This window comes from Felis catus, chromosome D4 (genome assembly GCF_018350175.1).
Source record: "Felis catus isolate Fca126 chromosome D4, F.catus_Fca126_mat1.0, whole genome shotgun sequence".
Lineage (NCBI taxonomy): Eukaryota > Metazoa > Chordata > Mammalia > Carnivora > Felidae > Felis > Felis catus.
Genome location: NC_058380.1, coordinates 50,438,494 through 50,458,654, shown reverse-complemented (window position 1 = coordinate 50,458,654; position 20,161 = coordinate 50,438,494). Strand labels below are relative to the sequence as shown.

General features: G+C 41.0%; 2 protein-coding genes across 7 annotated transcripts in view; one reads left to right on the top strand and one right to left on the bottom strand.

Annotated features, from left to right (window-relative positions):
* Window positions 1–10,078, top strand: part of LOC101093554 (putative exonuclease GOR) — a 42,729-nt gene extending 32,651 nt beyond the window's left edge. For all 4 annotated transcript variants that reach the window (XM_045043922.1, XM_045043921.1, XM_045043923.1 and 1 more), the window contains 3 exons: window positions 5,022–5,160; window positions 7,308–7,428; window positions 8,989–10,078. In XM_045043922.1, coding sequence (XP_044899857.1) covers window positions 5,022–5,160; window positions 7,308–7,428; window positions 8,989–9,071 — 343 coding nt within the window. In that variant the 3' untranslated portion in view covers window positions 9,072–10,078. The remainder of the gene's footprint in view (window positions 1–5,021; window positions 5,161–7,307; window positions 7,429–8,988) is intronic.
* Window positions 10,079–10,536: 458 nt separating this feature from the next.
* Window positions 10,537–20,161, bottom strand: part of TEK (TEK receptor tyrosine kinase) — a 106,642-nt gene continuing 97,017 nt past the window's right edge. For all 3 annotated transcript variants that reach the window (XM_006939192.4, XM_003995529.6, XM_019816057.3), the window contains 5 exons: window positions 16,371–16,441; window positions 15,284–15,324; window positions 14,255–14,351; window positions 12,338–12,437; window positions 10,537–11,543 (listed from right to left, as the gene is read on the bottom strand). In XM_006939192.4, coding sequence (XP_006939254.3) covers window positions 11,469–11,543; window positions 12,338–12,437; window positions 14,255–14,351; window positions 15,284–15,324; window positions 16,371–16,441 — 384 coding nt within the window. In that variant the 3' untranslated portion in view covers window positions 10,537–11,468. The remainder of the gene's footprint in view (window positions 11,544–12,337; window positions 12,438–14,254; window positions 14,352–15,283; window positions 15,325–16,370; window positions 16,442–20,161) is intronic.

The window sequence follows — 20,161 nt, the reverse complement described above, 5'->3', positions numbered from 1 at the left end:
CACCAGTGATATGATTAATCAGTTACATTTGGGTTTCCTTAAGGCTTATAAGCCATATAAAATGACATATTTGTATATTTAAAAATAAAATAGAAGGCACTGATCTGAATTCACTTTAGAATAAGAAGTGTTTATTATTGGTGGGATTATATTTATTCAATTTTAACAAATTCTCCAATACTACTTAAAATTACTTATTTATATGTGAGTATATATATGATTTGTTTAGATATCTGAACAAATAGGACTTATCTATACACAGAGTATATATATCATATGGTATATATATACTATATAGTATATAGAATTTATAAAGTATACATAATATAATTGTAATAAAATAGTGTATATAGTAAAAAATCTTACATATATATAAAGTATGTGTGTCATATAATGTGTATATGTCCATCATTTTAGAACACAAGCAAAGTGGTCATGTAAGTTAAAAGCTGTTTTGATGATGAATTTTGAGAATATTTATAGATAATTCTAATAAACATTTTTTAATATAAAGTCCCTCACAGTTCATAAAAATGGTTGTATGCACAAAACTCAGGAAAAGTTATGATCAGAAAATATATTTTGTATACTAATCTTTCTCCTGACCTCATTGGATTTTTTTTCCTACTCATTTTGGCCATATCCTAATAGCCCTATTTTACTGTTGTTTTTTTTTCCAGCTGTATTGGGGTATATTGGCAAACAGAATTGTAAAATACTTACAGTTATCGTACTTTTATTGGTACTTATTCTTCCATGGCCTTAATGGAATCTTTCCTACCTGCTTTTTGGAACAGGTCAGGAAGTACTTGGGTAGTTATTGGTATTCATAGTGACAAAATGGTAACTGAAGGGTCTGCATTATAAATAAATATGGAGTCTCAAAACAACTTCAAATGCATTCAATGCCTTGCATTTTTTAAAAACAGTCTTAAACCCAAGTACCCCTTGATAACTTCCTCTTAGTCCAAATATTTGATTAATTATCACATTCCCTAAGCTTGATGACTTGATGATGGAGTCAGGTATCTTTTTTTTTTTTTTTTTTTTTAACTCTGAAAGTATAATTAGCACACATTATCAGTTTGAGGTGTACGACATAATGATTTGTCATTTGTATACATGTGAAATGTTCACCACAATAAGACTAGTTACCATCTGTCACTGTACAGAGTTTAAAACTCTTGTCAGAACTTGTAAGATTTACTTTGTTAGCAGCTTTGAAATTTACAACACAGTATTGATGATTGTAGTCCCAATGCTGTACATGACATCCCTTTGATTTATTTTGTAAGTGGAAATGTGTACCTCTTGATCTGCGTAATCTGTTTTTTCTACTTCCTACCACCTTCCCCTCTGGAAACCACAATTCTGTTCTCTATGAGTTTTGTTTGTTCATTTGTTTAGCCTTTAAGAGTCCATTTATAAGTGAAATCATATGGTGTTTGTCTTTCTCTGACTTATTTCACTTAGCCTAATACCATCTAGGTTCATCCATGTTGTCACACATGGCAAGATTCCATTCATTTTAATTTTTAATTTTTTTAAACATTTATTTATCCTTGAGAGACAAAGCACGAGTGGGGGAGGGGCAGAGAGAGAGGGAGACACAGAATCCAAAGCAGGCTCCAGGTTCTGAGCTGTCAGCACAGAGTCCAATGAGGGGCTTGAACTTGCCAACTGCAAGATCATGACCCAAGCCGAAGTCGGACGCTCAACTGACTGAGCCCCCCAGGTGCCCCAATTTCATTCATTTTTAGAGCAAAGTGGTATCCCATTGCATATACCACATCATCTTATCAGTTAATCCATCAATGAATACTTAGGTTGTTTCCGTATCTCGGCTATTGAAAATAATGCTGAAATAAACATTGGAGTACGTACATCTTTTCTTATTCTTCAGATAAATACCCATAAGTGCAATTGGTTGCTCATATGGTAGTTCTATTTTTAATTTTTTGAGGATGCTCCATATTTTTCATAGTGGCCACACAATTTATATTCCCACCAACAGTGAATGAATGTTTTTTTCTCCATATCTTGACCAATACCTGTTATCTTTTTGATAATAGCCATTCTAACAAGTCTGAGGCAATATCTCATGGTGGTTTTGATTTGCATTTCCCTGAAGATTAGTCATATTAAACATCCTTTCATGTGCCTATTGGCCATCTGTATATCTTTGCAAAAATGTCTATTCAGATCCTATGCCTAATTTTAATTGGATTGTTTGGGATTTTTTGTTGAGTTGTATGAATTCTATCTATTTCTTGGTTAGTTATTAACTCCTTACTGGATAAATGATGTGCAAATACTTTTTCCCATTCAGTATGTTATTTTGTTGATGGTATCTTCTACTGTGCAGAAGCCTTTTAGTTTCATATAGTCCCATTTGTTTATTTTTGCTATTGTTGCCATTGCTTTGGAGTCAGAGCCAAAAAAGAAATTCTGAAGCCAATGTCATGGAGCTTTTTGCCTGTTCTCTTCTAGGAGTTTTGTGGTTGCTGGACTTATAGTTGATAACTTCTTAATTTTTGAGTATGATATAAGATAATAATGCACTTTAATTCTTTTGCATGTGGCTGTCCAGTTTTCTCAGCACCATTTATTGAAGAAACTAACTTTTCTCCATTGGATATTCATTCCTTTTTTGTTATGTATTATTTAACCGTATGTACATGGGTTTATTTCTGGGCTTTATTCTGTTCCGTTGATCTCTGCCTTTGTCTCTTGATCAGTACTAAACTGCTTTGATTACAATAACTTTGTAATACTGTTTGAAATCAGGAAGTGCGTTGCCTCTAACTTTGTTGTTCTTTTTCAAGATTGCTTTAGCTATTCAGGATTTTTTGTGGTTCCATAAAAATTTTAAAATTGTTCTATTCCTGTGAAAAATGCCATTGGAATTTTGATAGGGATTGCATTGAATCTGTAGACTGCTTTGGGTGATATGGAAATATGAACAATATTCTTCCAATCCATGAGCATGGAATACCTTTCCATATACTGTTGTCCTCTTCAATTTCTTTCATCAGTGTCTTAGTTTTCAGTGTACAGGTCTTTTACCTCCTTGATTAAAGTTATTCCTAGGTATTTTATTCTTTGTGATGCTTATATATGGGATTTTATTTATGAAATTTCATTGTTAGTGTAAAAAATGCAGATTTTTGTATATTGATTTTTGTACCCGGGAAATTTACTGAACTCATTTAGTCTATCAGTTTTTTGTTGAGTCTTTATATTTTCTATATAGAAAATCATGTCATCTGCAAATAGTGACAGTTTGACTTTACTTTCCAATTTGGATGCCTTTGATTTTTTTCCTGCCTCATTGCTCTAAAACTTCCAATACTATATTAAATAAAAATGGAGCCAGGTATGTTTTGTTTTTGACAGGAGACCATAATGTCAATATAAAATTTAAGTTCAAAATACCTTCCCAGTATTTTTATCAGTTGCTTTTCTCCTAAATTGCAGTACAGCGTAGCAGTAGCCATGTTTCTGGACAGTTATCTAGAAAATGCTTCATGAAAGCCACTCGGGTAGGTTTTTTTGTTTTTTGTTTTTTTATTTTTTAATTTTTTTTATGTATTTCATTGGGTCCTTATAAGCCATTAAGATTGGTAAATGACTCTACAGATAAGACTGAGCCCAGAAGGTTAAGTAATTTTCTGAGAATCTGGGGAGGAAGTAAATAGCAGAGTCATAGACTAATTCAAGCATAGGTTATCTAGACTCTACCTAGGACTCCATTTGCTCTCCTATGCTACCCATATTTCATTTATAGGCTTTATATTTTTATTATTTGAGTATATTTGACATGCAGTGTTACATTAGCTTCTGGTGTAAAATGTGATTCAACATCTCTGTACGTGATACTATGGTCACAAGTGTAGCTAGCATCTATCACCATACAATGCTATTACAGTATTATTGACTCTATTCCCTATGATATACTTTTCATCCCCATGACTTAGTCATTCCATAACTACAAGTCTGTTTCTCTCATTCCCCTCTTGACATTTTTCCCATCTTCCTATCCCCGTTCCCTCTGGCAACCATCAATTTGGTCTAATTCTGCTTTTTGATTGTTCTTTAGTTTCCACATGTGAGTGAAATCTCAGACTGACTTATTTCATTTAGCATAATACCCTCTAGGTCTATCCATGTTGCCACATATGGCAAGATCTCATTCTTTTTTAATGCTGCATACTATTCCTGTGTGTAGGGTGAGCGGTATCACATCTTCTTTATCCATTTAGCTATCAATGGACACTTAGATTACTTCCATGTCTTGGCTATTGTAGATAATGCTTTAATAAACATAGCGGTGTATATAGCTTTTTAAATTAGTGTTGTTGGGGGGCGCCTGGGTGGCGCAGTCGGTTAAGCGTCCGACTTCAGCCAGGTCACAATCTCGCAGGCCGGGAGTTCGAGCCCCGCGTCAGGCTCTGGGCTGATGGCTCAGAGCCTGGAGCCTGTTTCCGATTCTGTGTCTCCCTCTCTCTCTGCCCCTCCCCCGTTCATGCTCTGTCTCTCTCTGTCCCAAAAATAAAAATAAACGTTGCAAAAAAAAAAAAATTAAATTAGTGTTGTTGGTTTCTTCGGGTAAATAGCCAGTAGTGGAATTATTGGATCATATGGTATTTCTACTTTTAATTTTTTGAGGACCCTCCATATTGCTTTCCACAGCGGCTTTTTTAGGCTTACTTTAATGGGAGATAGGTTACTTAACTAAATTGTAATGGATAAAACTGAGCTTCTACAAAGAGGAGCGTTCAAAGGAATCCTGTGAACTTGGAATGCCTCCTGCCTTCCCAGCCTTACATAAATTAATCCGTATTATAAATTTTACTAGGTTACAAATATAACCTAGTGGAGGGGCAGCTGATGGTCATAAGTCAGATCTTTGTTTTGTTCAGTGAATGTTTCTCACATTGGGTCAGTAATGTGTTCTAACCATACCTGATGAAATCCAGTAAGTTACTTTCTTCTATGCATTATGTGTCTTACTGGGGCAGGTTTTCTGGTGTGGTCGAAGAGGACCTGAAGAACATCAAAACTTCAATCCGTGATGTCCAAGCCATCCTGTTGAACCTGTTCAGTGCTGACACTGTCTTAATTGGACACAGCTTTGAAAACAGTCTTTATGCTCTTAAGGTAAAGAAATACAGGCTTATACTTTTACAAAACAGTATGTGTTAAGATGGTAGTCATTATCATTGTTATCAGTGATTGTTGATTTGCCCCATTAACTAAGAAGAAAAGAATTGCTGTCCATGTTGATAACATAGTCCAACTATTATAAACCAGAAGCTACAATATAAGACAGCTAAAGTCATTTGGTTCATCCAGATCAGAAAGTCCATTATGATAAAACCAAAATCATTGTTTAACATCCTCTTTAATAATTGTCTTTAATACTCAAATGGGGAAGACTAAGTTTATCTAACAGGTTATTTTATTCACATCCTTAGAGACACTTTTTCATATTAAGGTAGGTTTATAGGTACGCTCAAAATCAAATGTCATGTTCATTTTTTTTGGCATGATCTACTTGAAAATCTCCCCTGTAATATACTTCAGGTTAAAATCATCTGTTCTTTGCTGTGTTCTAGAACAGGAGTCAGAACACTATGGCCCATGCTGGCCACCTAGTTTTCGCAAATATTGTTGTTGGACCCACTGCTCCCATTCACTTCTGTGTCTTCTGTAGCTGCTTTCATACTACAGTAGCACTGCTAAATAGTTGTAGCAGAGACTGTGTGGTCTCCAAGCTGAAAACATTCACAACTGGGCACTTAAAGACAGAGTTTGGTGGCCACCCCTGTTCTAGAACACTGGCATCCAATCGGCCTTTCTATATGTTCACTATCTACTATGGTAGATGGTAGCCACGTTTGGTTATTGAACATTTACAATATGTCTAATGTGACTGAGAAAATGATTTTTGCATTTTTTAGATAGCCACAGGTGGCTGGTGGCTTATCAGAGGGCACAGCACAGCTCTAGAACTTTGGAGACTCTAGAACTTTCAGCCACCCTAGGACTTACCTTCAGGCAAAGAAGGGCTAGTTCTTTTTTAGTGCAAGAATACCAGTAAGGCCATTTACATTCATAGGTGAATGTCAGCCTTTTTCTATGTAAAGCTGGGATTCAAAGAATAGATATTTGTCTCAAATAGTATTGTTGTCTCTGCATGTGACAGATAATACTGGAATGTGCTTCCACTCAGACCCTGCCAAGCTGTGTGGAAAGAGAGGTGGGGACATAAATTTTCTTTAAGAACGCTCTTTCCAGGGATGTCCTTCCCTCACCTTCCATCACCTCAGTGACCTCACCTCTCAAACTGTTCAGGAGCCATCCTATTGCACCTGTCTCCCAAACCACACAATTTCTAGCCATCATGATTCCTCATTGTGTTCAGTCTGTTTCTTCTGTCCAGATAACTCCTGGATTTTCCTGTTTGTCTCTGTTTCCACCACCACCTTCTTTTATTTACTCAATACTCTGCAGCCAGGAACTGGTGTCTCGTTGGTAGTTGACACATTAAAGGAGAATTTAAGTGCTTCTAGGCATGCTGAATGTTAAATTTCCAATTCCTCAGTTTTCAGTGGGTCTTTAAATTACTCTTGAGGCTAATCTTCTTGCATGCACCTTTCAAAAATGCAACTCTCCTAATGAATCCAAACTGTTTCTAGGCTCTGTTGTCTGGCTGCTCTTCATCTATCCTATTTTCTGCTTCCTGAAACTTCTGTAAAATTTATTCGCCATCTTACATGTATAAGCACAGGAAATTTGGAACTAGACGGGACACAGTCCTTGTCCATGCTCCCTCCCCGGACACAGACAAGTAAACCACTAATCTGTGGTAGGACATGTGCTAGGTTGAGGTGCGCCCCCCTGAGCTGAGTCCCAAGGTGGTAGGGGCATGGCTTTGCATCTCCCCCCAGTCTTTGATGGACCCTCTCTGCCCTCATGCTGCCCCCTGGTGGTGCTCTCACAGTAGGAAAGTGGTTCCCAAAGTCTTAGATTTGATTTCTGGGTTCTCTACTAACTCCCTTCTTAATCTCTCAGAGCTTCAGTTTTCTTGACTGTAAAGAAGGGACAAAAGGTCTACCTCATTGAGTTACTCTGCAAGTTGTAATGGATAGTCCATGTAGCATGCTTAGTCACTGTTACATCATAACTGCTTCATGTTACTTGCTTTTGTAGCATAACTCTGCTGCTACCATTATTGTTGCTGCTATCTATATGGTTACTCGTTGGGAAAAATCTCTGATAGGATTTTCTCTTTATTTTGACAGTTAATTCACACTTCAGTTGTGGACACAACAGTTCTGTTTCCTCATCGACTAGGCTTGCCTCACAAAAGATCCCTTAAGAGTCTGGTGGCTGACTACCTACAGAGGATTATTCAGGATGATGGTAAGAGCCTGTTTGCTAATGATAAATACCAGGGCCCTATGTCTGACTTACGTAAACAAACCATGTGGTTGATGGTAAAAGTTCTGCCCTCTGAAATGCTTAAGGTAGGTTCTTATTCATGGATTCTCTCCTATAGTGGAAAGACTTGTACCTGCTTATGTGAAAGCTTGTAAAAAGCCAATGCCCACTGCCAGGTATAGTCCTGGATCTTCCACAGGCATCAAAACAGCAACTATACAGAAAATGATGGCCAGATAATTGTTGGGCAAATTGCCTGGCCTTTGAATTCATGTATAAAACTTCTTTTGGTGTGGAGATCGAATTCCATTCTAAATTTTGCCGTGTACCCCTTTTCATATAGGCTTTTCATTAAATGAGGTTATGAAATTCACTGGGTTCAGGTTATCTCACCCAGAGTAAATGGTGTGTTGTTAGAAGTATAGCTCAAATTCAATACATGCATTATATGTGCACTTGACTTCTATTCAATTAGTGTATCTTGCTCCCAGAACATTTCTGGGTTTGTTGATTAACTTGTCTAATGTTGGGTGTATTTCAAGTACAAGTATAGCTACCACCTCTCTTGTTAGTGGCATTGCTGTATGCACAGTTGAGCAGTGCATGCCTTGGAATAGGTCAGTTACTCAACACCTTCATGCCCATATAGTTTCCTCTTACGTACAATACAGAAGTGTAAGAAAATTCTGAGCATGTTAAAATTTGTTACAATGCTATGTTTCTAAAGATACCTAAGATACGGGAAGCCCTTCTGATCATATCATGAATTGTACAAAATACATATTGTACCCCTATGGTCTTTTTCTTTCATTCTTTGTGAGACACTAATACAATCTCAAAGTGGATCTTTACCTGCTTTGTTAAAAATACATCGCAAAGAGCTCCTACAAAATTCTATTATAAAATGTGTTCTATTGCAATCCATCTTAAGCCTTACACATGAAAATATTTCACTTAAAAAATAGCTTATATAAAAATACAGATACTTTTTGTTTTTTCAGCCTTTTTCAGAATAACACAAATGAAAAATACACCCACTATTTCAGAAGTGCTAGTATGATTTTTCTCATTTAATCTCATACATTTATTATCCTCATCAGAACTATAGACTTTATATTTTGGGTAAATTTCATCCACTCTTCAAAATCATGTACTCTTGTATCTGAGGTCATTCTTTGTGTAGACAGTTCTACTTCTCCTCACAGACTGTTTTTGACTCCTAGCTGGATCTCTTTTTGTAATACCTGCCCCTCTGTTACCTTCCCTCTGGACCTTCTTTCCAGAGAGAGAGCACCCATGAGCTATCTAGTCACAGCAAAGCAGTCACCATGCGAGGACAGGCTACATAGGAAAAGGGAGATGTTTGCTAATCTACACTTATGTACAGCATTTACGAAGCAAACAAAATACCATTTTGCTAAGTGACCAGTGTTAATTTTTTAAAAACATTAACTCCAGGCTTTGTTTTGAGAACAGCTGTGGGTGATATCATGGGTACAGTCATTGTCTAACACATTGTTTTATATTCTGTACTACTTGGAGGTCACAATTCAATTGACAATGCAACTGCCTGCATGGAACTGGTCCTCTGGAAGGTAAAAGAAGACCTGAAAGGAAGGAAGTAATCATTTTGTCTGACAAGATCTGCAATCCCTGCCTTGTTGTGTCAGTGACCCCTCTGGCCTCTGCTGCTGCCAGTAGAGTTTGGTCTATGATGGCATGAAGTTTCTTGACCTTTTTCTTCAAAGAGGACAAAGGAAAGCGCTGTTGAGGTTTATTTATTACATTTTAAAGGCTAAATTTCCATAGTTTATTTCTTAAGTTATGATTGCTGAGGGGAGAATGGTTAATGGGTAAATTAAAGTTGGTTTGTTTTGAATTTTTGGTTCCTCTTCATTGATAGTAACAATGGTTTCAAGTTGAAGCAATGAGTCCGTGACTTCCATCAAGGTCATGTCTGAGGTTGCATACATTTCTTTTTCTCTCTCAATACCTAAAACTGTCTTTACCTAATACGCAGACTTTTTTTAGGTCTCATATATATGTAGAATAGGTTTTCCTCACAAAGTAAACGTAAATTTTCAGTGTCTGTTAACAAAAAGATTTAGGTCTTTTGGCTAATGCATTATGTGTTTTTATTCTAACTGCTATAATGTTACCTGATTTTAATTCATAACCACTCCTTTTTCTAAGGGAGTGTCCTGTGGGTCCCCCAAACGTACCATGCTCTAACCTGTGTTCCTAATATCGGAATTGTCTGAATTCCTTTGAGGAGTTAGCTCCTCCTTGCTTAATTGCTTTTTGATGATGTGGAAACTACACGACATAACTCAGTTTGATTACCCTTAAGGATGAACCTTCAATATTAATGTTGCTAAAATGCTGCAAAATGACAAAGGTTTCTTTGCCGATGATACAGGTGCATCTGAGTAATCAGTAGTGAGACCTGAGTGCCAGAAGGACCCCAGGTGCCTGCGACGACAGGCCCTCAAACATACTTCAGGTTTGCTGCCTTGGCATTTTGAGTTACAAATAAGTATCACTGAACATCTTTTTCTTACTATCGCAAGTACTTCTCCGCCATGTCTCTTTTCATGTACTTGATATGAAATAAAATAATTCAAATTTTGGATACTATGAATTTAAGTAATACGTAATTAAGAAGGTCAAACTATTATGGGGGGAAAAAACCTTAACGTTTGTTCCAAAGCCATATGAAAAATGTGAAGGTCTTATTTACATTTTCAGATCATCCTTGTTGTGGTTCATTTCCACATACTATACATTCAAGCTAGCAGTTGTCAGGAGTATCTCTACAGCATTTGGATGAAAAGCAAAAGAAGCTATTGGGACTCATTATCAAGGGCTCTTCATTTAAGTTCTCAGTTGGAGGTGTGTGGCCCTGGCAAGAAAATGAACTAGACACAACACTTCTAGATGTTTCCAATCCTGGGAGCTTGCGAGCCCCTGTCTGGCCGAGTACCCACCTGCTGCTCTACATGGATCTTACTGACAAGTTCAAGGAGGATAACTTTAAAGTATAATAAAGATGTTTGTCAATACCTATGAGAAACATTCCCGGACGAAAAGTGGGTAGGCAAGACATTTATTCACTTACTGTATGACCTCAGTGCAACATGTGCCTACGGTATAAACTGTAAACTCACAACTGATCAACACTGAAACTTTACAACGTGCAATACATGTAGGGATGTTCAGTTGATACAAATGTCGCATGTCTCCCAAGTGGAACTCCAGGCTTCCTACTTCAGTTTCTTAAAACACACAAATCCATGTTACCAGATAAACTAAAACCAAATCTCATTAATTTATCAAACTTGTACTTCTCTAAAGATTCTTAGACTTGTATGGAATGAGATTTAAGCTTACTTTTAGGTGTTAGCATTCTGGATTGACTGGTGGGGTCTGGAAACACATGACAAAGTTGACAAATGACCAAGTGAAAGTGGGATGGCTTCTATACACGAGGGAGAAAGTTAAGAGATGGACAGCAGAATCTCTTTTAGATGTTAACCTCTATCCTGATAGAACTAACCTATTTCCCCCACTTTTCTTACCCAGGCTATCAGGGCCAGTGTTAGGTTTACTAACAAGATCTTTCTTCTACAGACCCAAAGATTTTATAGCATTCACTATGAAGGTAAATATCAAAAATACCTAGGATGATAATGAGTTATGCATTATAGTAATTGTACTCACACACCTTCCTGTAAAGTCCATATTTTTAGAAAAATATATTATTGCATATGAAACCACAAACAGGCATTCTGATTTCAGCACATTCTTACTCGAAACAGTATATACAGTCCTATGAGAGTCAAAGTGTACTATAGATTCACACACACGGGTTTTTGTGGTAAAGTCCCAGACACACAGCAATATATGTACATGTTTATGTTCTAGGTCACCTCTCTTGGCACAGTCTTGCTGGCTTGCGTGGCATCAAGGGTCTGTCATGCCAGTGGAGGGGAGACAGAACATACAGGCGGGTGGGCTTGGTCCTAGGCTGCCTCCTCAGCCGAGCAGTCGATCCCTGCATAGGCAAACTTCTCATAAAGCGTGGTGTTCACGTAAGTCTACAAGAGCAAGAGTGGGTCAGAGACACAGGCTCCCCCGGTACTGCCTCTGCATGTGGCACTTACAGTCATACCCCAGCTCCCTTCATGTGGTTCAAGGACTAGGTACCTGGGGGACATTTTTCTGTCTTAAGTTCCCATGTTGTATTTGACAACTTTCTTCCTGAAATGTATCCCTCGACCTCAGCAGGTAAGATTTCACCGTCTCTCTCTCCAGGCCACTCTCTGCTGTCCCTCCGGAGATGTCCCATTCTCTACAGATACTTTCTCTGTCCCCATCCCTGTGGGTGACCACCCTCCCCGCCCCCCCCCATCTCTGGTTTAATTACCACTTGCATTGTGGTAACCTGCCATCCATTTCCTTAACCTAGACTTGCCTTTTCAACCTCAGATCAGTATAGCTGACCACCTGCTGGACATTTTGATAGACTTCCTGCCCCTCCCCACAGAAACTGGACACCAGGCTCCACTACTCCTGGCTGTGTGTCCTTGGACACATCACTTTCACCTCTTTGTGTATATTTCTTCTATAAAATTGAAGGATCAGGCCACATTACTCGTGAGGCTCACAAGCTAATTCTATCTCTTCTACCACATGTGACTCTCTTTTATAAAAATCTTACCACCTCTGAAATTGTAACTTGCTCAGAGTTAGCGGCCACATCTTTTATGTCCCTCTAATACCAAGGGCTATGCCCAGGAGTACTTGGTGACTTGTATCAGCCATTTTTTTTAACCATACAGGGCACATGAGGAATTCTGACTCAAGAGCCTGCCCTGAGCCCCATGCTCACCTTGCGTTCTTCTAACATCCTGTTTAAGGACACCAATATCTGGGCAAATGACGGCCTCTCATAAGGCTTCTCCCGCCAGCACTGTCTCATTAGATCATACCTTTGGAAACAAAGAGTTAGCCAGTTAACTCTGACTGTGCTTCAGTCCTGGGCATGGCCCGGTGTGGGGTATGGAAAACAAAGAAAGTAGACATTCAACACATGGTCATTACACTTGACTGGCAGCACAGGGTACAGCACTGAGTTTCGATCCAGCCTCCCACCTCCCTCAAGACCCCCTTTCTTCTGCCAGCAAATCTAGTGCCTCCCCTGAGTACCATTCCTGCAGGATCTTGGTCTCACCTCTTCTGATTATCTGGAAAGAACTGAGTCATGTGTCTAGGGCAGCATGTCCCTTGGAATACTGTGTCTCTCAAAATGTTAGTTATTTAAAAAAAAATGGCTCCATACTCTAATAAATTTGCCAACTTCCACACTGCATCTCCCTCTTATGGATTAGCAGAGCAAACTCTTGAGAAGTCTTGCCATTTAAACAAAAAACCTGTTTAACCTGACTTAACACGGAATTTCCCAAGGTGACCACAGAACTCCTTCCCCCTTCTATCACTTCTTTACCTCTTGCACATGCATGAACACAGTCTGGGAAGCACTGGTCTAAGACAGTACTCTCCCAAATGTGGTCAGAACCACTTGTGTTATTAAAATGCAGATTCCTGGCAGTGCCCTCCCCCCTCGCCCCAGGGCTACAGAACCAATGTCTGGGACATCAAATTTTCACACTGGGAACAAATGCCTCAGGGGAACCTTATGTGCACAGAAGGCTATCAACCTAGCATGGTCTAGGTTTATGGCCTCTTGTATCAGTACCATAATAGCACTCTTTCTTAGAAATGGCTCAGTTTGGACAATAAATTCTTTGCTGAACCTAGAGCCTTGTGCTTTCACATCATGCCAGTTAGGCAGCAGCTAACTCAGTTTTGAGAATGGTGGTTTCACAAAAGCTAATCATTCTTCCCCTGGGTATAATTCTTACTCCTAGAAAACAATCCTTGCAGAAGCAAGATTCTATGACCAAAAAAAAAAAAAAAAAAAAAAATCTTCCTACTATCACAGCCTAAAATCTCTGTCCCCAAAGTTAGTCTCAAGGTTTCATGCATTTACTCATGAAGAGTCTCATGAACTGATTTCAGATCTTTTCTGCATTTTTTGCCTTTCATTTCAACCTTCCTGATAATCATCACCTTAAATTCCTCCTGGATTTCTGTGCCTAGAAAGCTCTCAATTCCCTGCCCATTACAGAATGGTATTAGTTGAAGGAACTCCCCTTCTTTTTTTTGGGGGGGGCAGTATGTAGGATCTCAATGTGTGTGCATGTACAGGTATACATATACGCATGTGTGTGTGAATCAGGTACCCTCTTCATTAGTGTCAGTCTGTCCAAGAAACACACAGGGGAAGGTTAAAATAAAATGGCCCTAAGGTGTGGGGCGCCTGGGTGGCTCATTTGGTTAAGTGTCTGACTCAATTTCAGCTCAGGTTATCACGTTTCAGTGTGTGAGATTAAGCCCCGTGTCAGGCTCTGCGCTAACAGTGTGGAACCTGCTTGGGATTCTCTCTCCCTCTCTCTCTGCACCCCCTCCACTCTCTCTCTCTCTCAAAGTAGACTTTTTAATTTTTTTTGTAATGTTTATTTCTTTTTGAGAGGAAGAGACAGAGTGCAAGCGGGGGAGGGGCAGAGAGAGAGAGGGAGACACAAAATCTGAAGCAGGCTCTGAGCTGTCAGCACAGATCCGGATGTAGGGCTCGAACCCACAAGCCGTGAGATCACGACCTGAGCCACAGTTGGATGCTTAACTGACTGAGCCACCCAGGCACCCCTGAATAGACATTTGTTTAAATGGCCCCAGGCTGACTTACACCTCGTCATCACAGTTTAGAGGCTTCTCCAGTCTGTAGCCCTGGGGCAGCTTCTCGTACAGCTCTGCACATGTCATCCCGCAGTAAGGAGTGCCACCTGCAAGACAGGAAACCGGGTTGCCCTGAGCCCCTCTGGGGTGGAGCACAGCGTCTCCTGTCCCAGGCCCCTCAAGCCCAGAGACTGGGAAAGAGACAGAGTATGTCAAGAGAAGACGCAAAATCAGCATGATCTTCCTGTCTGAGCAAACCCACCACACATCACAGCTGGACATAAGCCCCAAACTGCATGACAGTGTGGCCATTCCGTCGGCAGACAGATCCAGAAGGCGGCTCCTTGTTTCCCACACTGTTTCTCTTCCCTGAGTTCACCTGCACATGAGTCCTCTACTGTACTAATGGGATGTATCTTTGTCCTATTTGGAAGTCCTCGGTCGGGTTTATACAATTCCGATTTTATCTATAATCGGTACTGCCCAATTTTAATTCTAAAACATACATATTTAATATAGAAAACTTGGAAAATACAAAAACGCATGAAGCAAGCAAGCAAGCAATATTTGTAGTGCTCTCCTGCAGACTCCTTCCAGGTTTTTCACGTTAACATGTATAACATTTATAAAATGGGATCACTGTGTAAGGAAGTTTCTGGGTTTTGGCATGCATGTTTTCACATGCTATTAAATGGTCTTCAAAAATGACTTTTCATGGCTGTGTAACATATCATCTTAAAGTTGCAGAAGTGAACTTATAACAGTTCTGTGACATCTCTGTACAAACAAAGAACCTATGATGAAGTTCACAGCCACCAGGTTGTTAGTACTAAATATGACATTAGACACAGGGCTCTCAAAAAGAGAAACATGGGACTAAACACACTCATACATGGAAACCCATCAAGTTCTATGTCCCAGTCCCATCTAGTGGTGCCCCAGAAAGATGGCACCCATGGGATCCCACAGTGAGTGAGAATGGGAGGGGTCCACTCCCATTGCCTGGAGTCTCGCCTAGTAGATAAACATAGATACTCACCTAAGCTAACGATCTCCCATAGGAGCACTCCATAGGACCATCTGCAGGAGACACAGTAGGGAAACCAATAATCAACAAACAGGTTGACCCGTCAATCTCCTGCCTCAAAAGTCAGGGTGACTGATGCTTTGCCAGAAAAGGAAATGTTAAATGTGTGCTCCCCAGGACAGGGTCTTGTACGTGGCCTGTGCTGACCTCCTCTTAGGCCAAGGGAAGGATCCTAACGGGGAAATGGTGTGAGAACGCCCACTCACTTTAGGTGGAGAACATGAGGTGGTACTGGGGAAAGCAGGTGCAATTCTAAAGCCAACAGACTGGACTTAAATCCAGGCTCAGCTGCCTGATACTCGTGTCACCTGGGACAAGTTACTGAACCTCTGGAGGCCTCTTCGTGTCTTCTGCAAGTGGGAACACCAATTGCCGCCTCAAAATTATGCAGAGACGATGGAAGAGAATATACAAAAGGTACCTTGCACGCAGTGAGGAAGCAGTGCTTGCCAGCCCCCTGCCCTTCCCCCGGCATAAGCTAAACTCCCTGGACAAGTCATCTCAAGCCTCGAGGCCTCAGTGTTTCCTCCCGTCAATGTCAATGGGGGGGGGGAGCGGAAATGGCCTAAGTTTCACTCCCAGCCCTTCCTTCACCACCAGCCTGAGAGTTGTCTCTCTTGGCTGTGAGCAGACATGGGCCCTTGATCTGGCCTGCCTTTTTCCCCAGCCACATGTGACCCCCAGCAGCTATTGTGAACTGCCCCTCACTGTTCTGGGTCCTGTATGCTGAGGTCAGTCTGGGAAGTGGAGCAGCAGGAATGCTCCATATGCCCCTTGCTCCTCTGGAGATGGAGAATTCACCACTTCTCCTTGACGGGCAGAAGGACACCTACAGCCTGTTACCAGGGATCTTACATTACACCCTGAATACTGTCTACTCTGAGGCTTATTTCATAGACTCCAAATTTATTTCTCGGGCTTACTGACTACTTTTGTTCCACAGATGGACATAACAGTCCTACTTTGCTTTAAGACTCTGTCAGATGCTTATTTTTCTGGGAGAAAAAAAAAATCCCTCAACAATAAAAGGCTTACTCACACATCACTGTTGGTTGTATACACACTGTAATTTAGCGACTCGATTGCCATCCAGCGCACCGGGAGCCTTCCCTGGAGAGAACAAAGTGAGATGCCACTTAGGCACAACAGGGACCCTTCCCCAGGCACACAGCTTGCCTGGAGCTGTGGTTCGCTCAAGCCCACAGGGAAGTGTGTTTGGGATTCCCCACACGTAAGATACAGCACAGTCAGGAGCTGCTGTTTGTGTATGTCCCATGTAAAAGAGCGTTCTCAAATCCAAAGATGTGCAAGGAGTATAAACCCCGCTGACCTCAAGGAGTCCCTACCACTGTTTTGTATAAAGAAAAATAACATGTGTGGGTATGTGTGTGTGGATGGGCATGTGCATTTTTGGTAGGCATTTCATTGATTCACTTTGTGGCTCTCAGAGGCACTCAGAGCTTTGAAAAGGGAGAGAGGCAGCAGGGAAATGGAGAATCAAAGTGTAGTGTGGGAAAGGCTCAGGTGATATGAGGTGGCCAACCTGGAAGAGACGGGGAGGACTTTCAGACAAGGGGACACGTGAGCTCGGTTCTGTATGTGTAGGTGTCCTCAGGTGGGTCGGGGAGAGAAGAGCCTTTCCGACCAAAGGGAACATTGTGCATACACATTAGTGGGGAAGGAGGATATAACCTCCCATCAATGCAGTTTACACTGGGTTTGAAGATGGGATGACACGCAATCATTTGCCCTTTGGGGGCCAAGTGCTGACTCCACCCAGGTTGTCCCTTTTTTTTTTTTTTTTTTTTTTTTTTTTTTGCGTTGATTCATTTTTGAGAGACAGAAACAGACTGTGGGTGGGGGAGGGGCAGAGAGAGGGAGAGACTGAATCCAAAGCAGGCTCTAGGCTCCGAGCTGTCAGCACAGAGCCGGATGCAGGGCTCAAACCTACAGACCACAAGATATGACCTGAGCTGAAGTCAGATGCTCAACTGACTGAGCCACCCAGGTGCCCCAAAGTTGTCCCCATTTCTTTAAGTCCAGCCTGGGGAAAATGACTGGACATTGGGAAGTTTGGCTTCTAAGTTTTATTCCTAGTTTCGCTGTGATTTTGGGCTCCCTTCCCATCAACCCACTCCAGGAATCATGTAAGCCCTACTGAGAGGGCCTTCTCCCCCAGGGATTTGTCAAGCTCTAACAGCAGCGTTTCAGCTGCGGCAAGCCAGGAAGTAAGACAACATCAAGAGTATTTGGGGGTCTTCTCAGTTCCCCTGAAATAGGAGAAGGCATTCTCCCAGACCCATCTTGAGATCATCTTGAGATCAGCCATGCCCTGGGCCCCAACTCTAGTCCTGAAGGTGCCACTGTCTCCTAGGTCTTTGTGAAGTGGAGATATTCTGAAGCCTGTTCTGACCCTAAGTCCCGATTGGTACTTTAAGATTCAGTTATAAAACTACCCCTTTGCAAACTTACCTCTTGTGCTCCCCAATATTCACTCCATGCCCACCTCACCTCCGGGCACACCTGTTATTCTAGCCTTTTCCTCCCTTCCACAGGAATGGAAAGAGTCATTGACATTTTCTGTCTTGTCTTTGCTTTTATGTACCTGCTAGCTTCTGACCTCATGCCTCCAAATTACTAATTTCCACGTGCACTTTATTATTTTTGTTTAATTTCTTTTGGGTCTGTCCATTTCCATCTGTCACTCCTGCTCTCCCACCTGGGTTCAGGCCACCATCATCTGTTACCTGATGACAACCTCTTAATTGATCTTCCTGCTTTAGAGGTTCAGTCCCTAAGGATCAGTTCTCTGCACCACAGCCAGATTAATGGCTCAAAATGGCAAATCCAAACACGTGGTTCCTTTTTTAAAAAGTTCTTCAATGTCCTTATTGTCCCAAGATCTTAATTCCTTAGCTGAGTCCAAAATTTTTAGCTGGAATTCAAAAATCTTCAATAAAACTATATCCCTGTGGGGCGTGTGGTTGGCTCAATTGGTTAAGAGTCTGACTTCAGCTCAGGTCATGATCTTGTGGGTTCTGGCTCCACATAGGGCTCGCTGATCTCAGTGTAGAGCCTGCTTCAGATCCTCTTCCTTTCTCTCTCTTTTCCCCTCCACCCCTGCCCCTCTCTCTCTCAAAAATAAACTTAAAAAAAAAAAAAAACCTTATCCTTGATTCCTCTTCCCACCTTGAATTTTAACTCTCCCTCTTTTTTGCATTATGCTCCAGCCATATTGAATTACTTGTCCCCCAAATGTTTCCTACCTTCCTTTGTCTCTAGGCTTTTACATGTACTGCACCCTCCAATTCATTCTCATATCTCCCATATCTATTTAACATTTGTAAAACACAAGAGTTAGATTCCTCCACGGAGCCCTTCTTGATTGCCCACAGGCTCAGTTCAGTGTGCTTCCTCTGTGTCCCCATGTGCATTTCTCCTCTGTGCTTTCTTTGCCGTCAGCACTTATCAACTGCTTTTCATTATTAATCAACTGTTTTTCATTATTAATGAACTGTTATTTATTATGCATCTGAGCTACTTAAAGGTGGAGGCTGTCCCAATTTATGTCACCCCCAAACCTAGCACAGACATGAAACACTATAGTCATAAAGACATTGATGAGAGGGGATGCATCTATCAATGGTAATAAAGCCCCAAATCACTTAGTATGTTAGCTTGCAACACTTCCAATATTAGCATTGCCTGGGGGACTTAAACAAAAAAAACAACCAACCAACCACAAACTGATGTAGGGGCTCCACCCCAGGACAACAGAATCAGAGTATATAAGTATGTATATAGTATTTAAGCAGTAGGACTCAGCATCAGTATTTTTTGAAAGCTCCCCAGACGATTCTGAGGGGCAGCTGGAGTGCAAAAATCTCAGATTTAAACAATAGTCCAGAGACAGTAGCCACTCTGCCCTCTGGTGGTAACTTGCCACACTGCACCCCTCTTGCAGGGAGCTGGCTTCCCTCCATTCCCTCTCCTTTCCGGTGCCTGAGGGCTAATGTCTTTCCTCCCAGACCCCATGCTGCTGCAGGACACTTCTCCCAGCCACTTCCAGCAGACACAGTTATGTTCTGACCCATCTAAGTGCTCTGCCCCCCTAAGCATTCCTCTTGAGCTCTCCAAGACTGCAGAAATCACTGCCCTTTATGAAATGCCAAGCAAACCATCATTCTCCCCGGGCATCTGAGGACAGCATCCAAATAAAATATGTAGGTTGTGGGGCTAAATTATGTCAGTGCCTCCACCCCCTCACTCCGGGCACCACAGCCCCCAAACACCAAAGAGAAGCAAGGAAAGGTTCTCTGTGAGGGAGATAGCAAGCTTCAGGTGGCCTAGGGGGAGGAGTAAATGGGTGAGTGGTGGGTCCTGCTTCTTTAAGACAAGCCCTGCCCCTCTGCTGAGAAACATCTGCTTTGAGTGAGGCAAATTCAGAAAAGCTTAGAGAAAAAAGTATTGTGTGCCTGGGAGTCAACCCTCAGGGAGGCGCCCAAGGCTTCTGGAAGGTGTTGATGTTGATAAGCATCCAAGACCCCACTGGATGTGTGTGAGGTCTCTAAGAGCCAAAGAGGCCCCACCTCAAACCCTTATCAGAAAGGGAACTGGAAAGATCCAAAATAGTTATGTTCACTGTGATAGTAGCTATATAAAAATATGTATGTTTGTGCAAGGCAAGAAGTAAAAAATGAAAAATAAAATGTGTTAAGGTAGTGAACTGTGGGTCATTTCCTTTTCAAAACATTCTTGAATATTGTTTCTGTTATCTTGTCAGTCAGTAAAATAAGCATTTTTTTAAGAACCTAAAAAAGAGGGTAACTA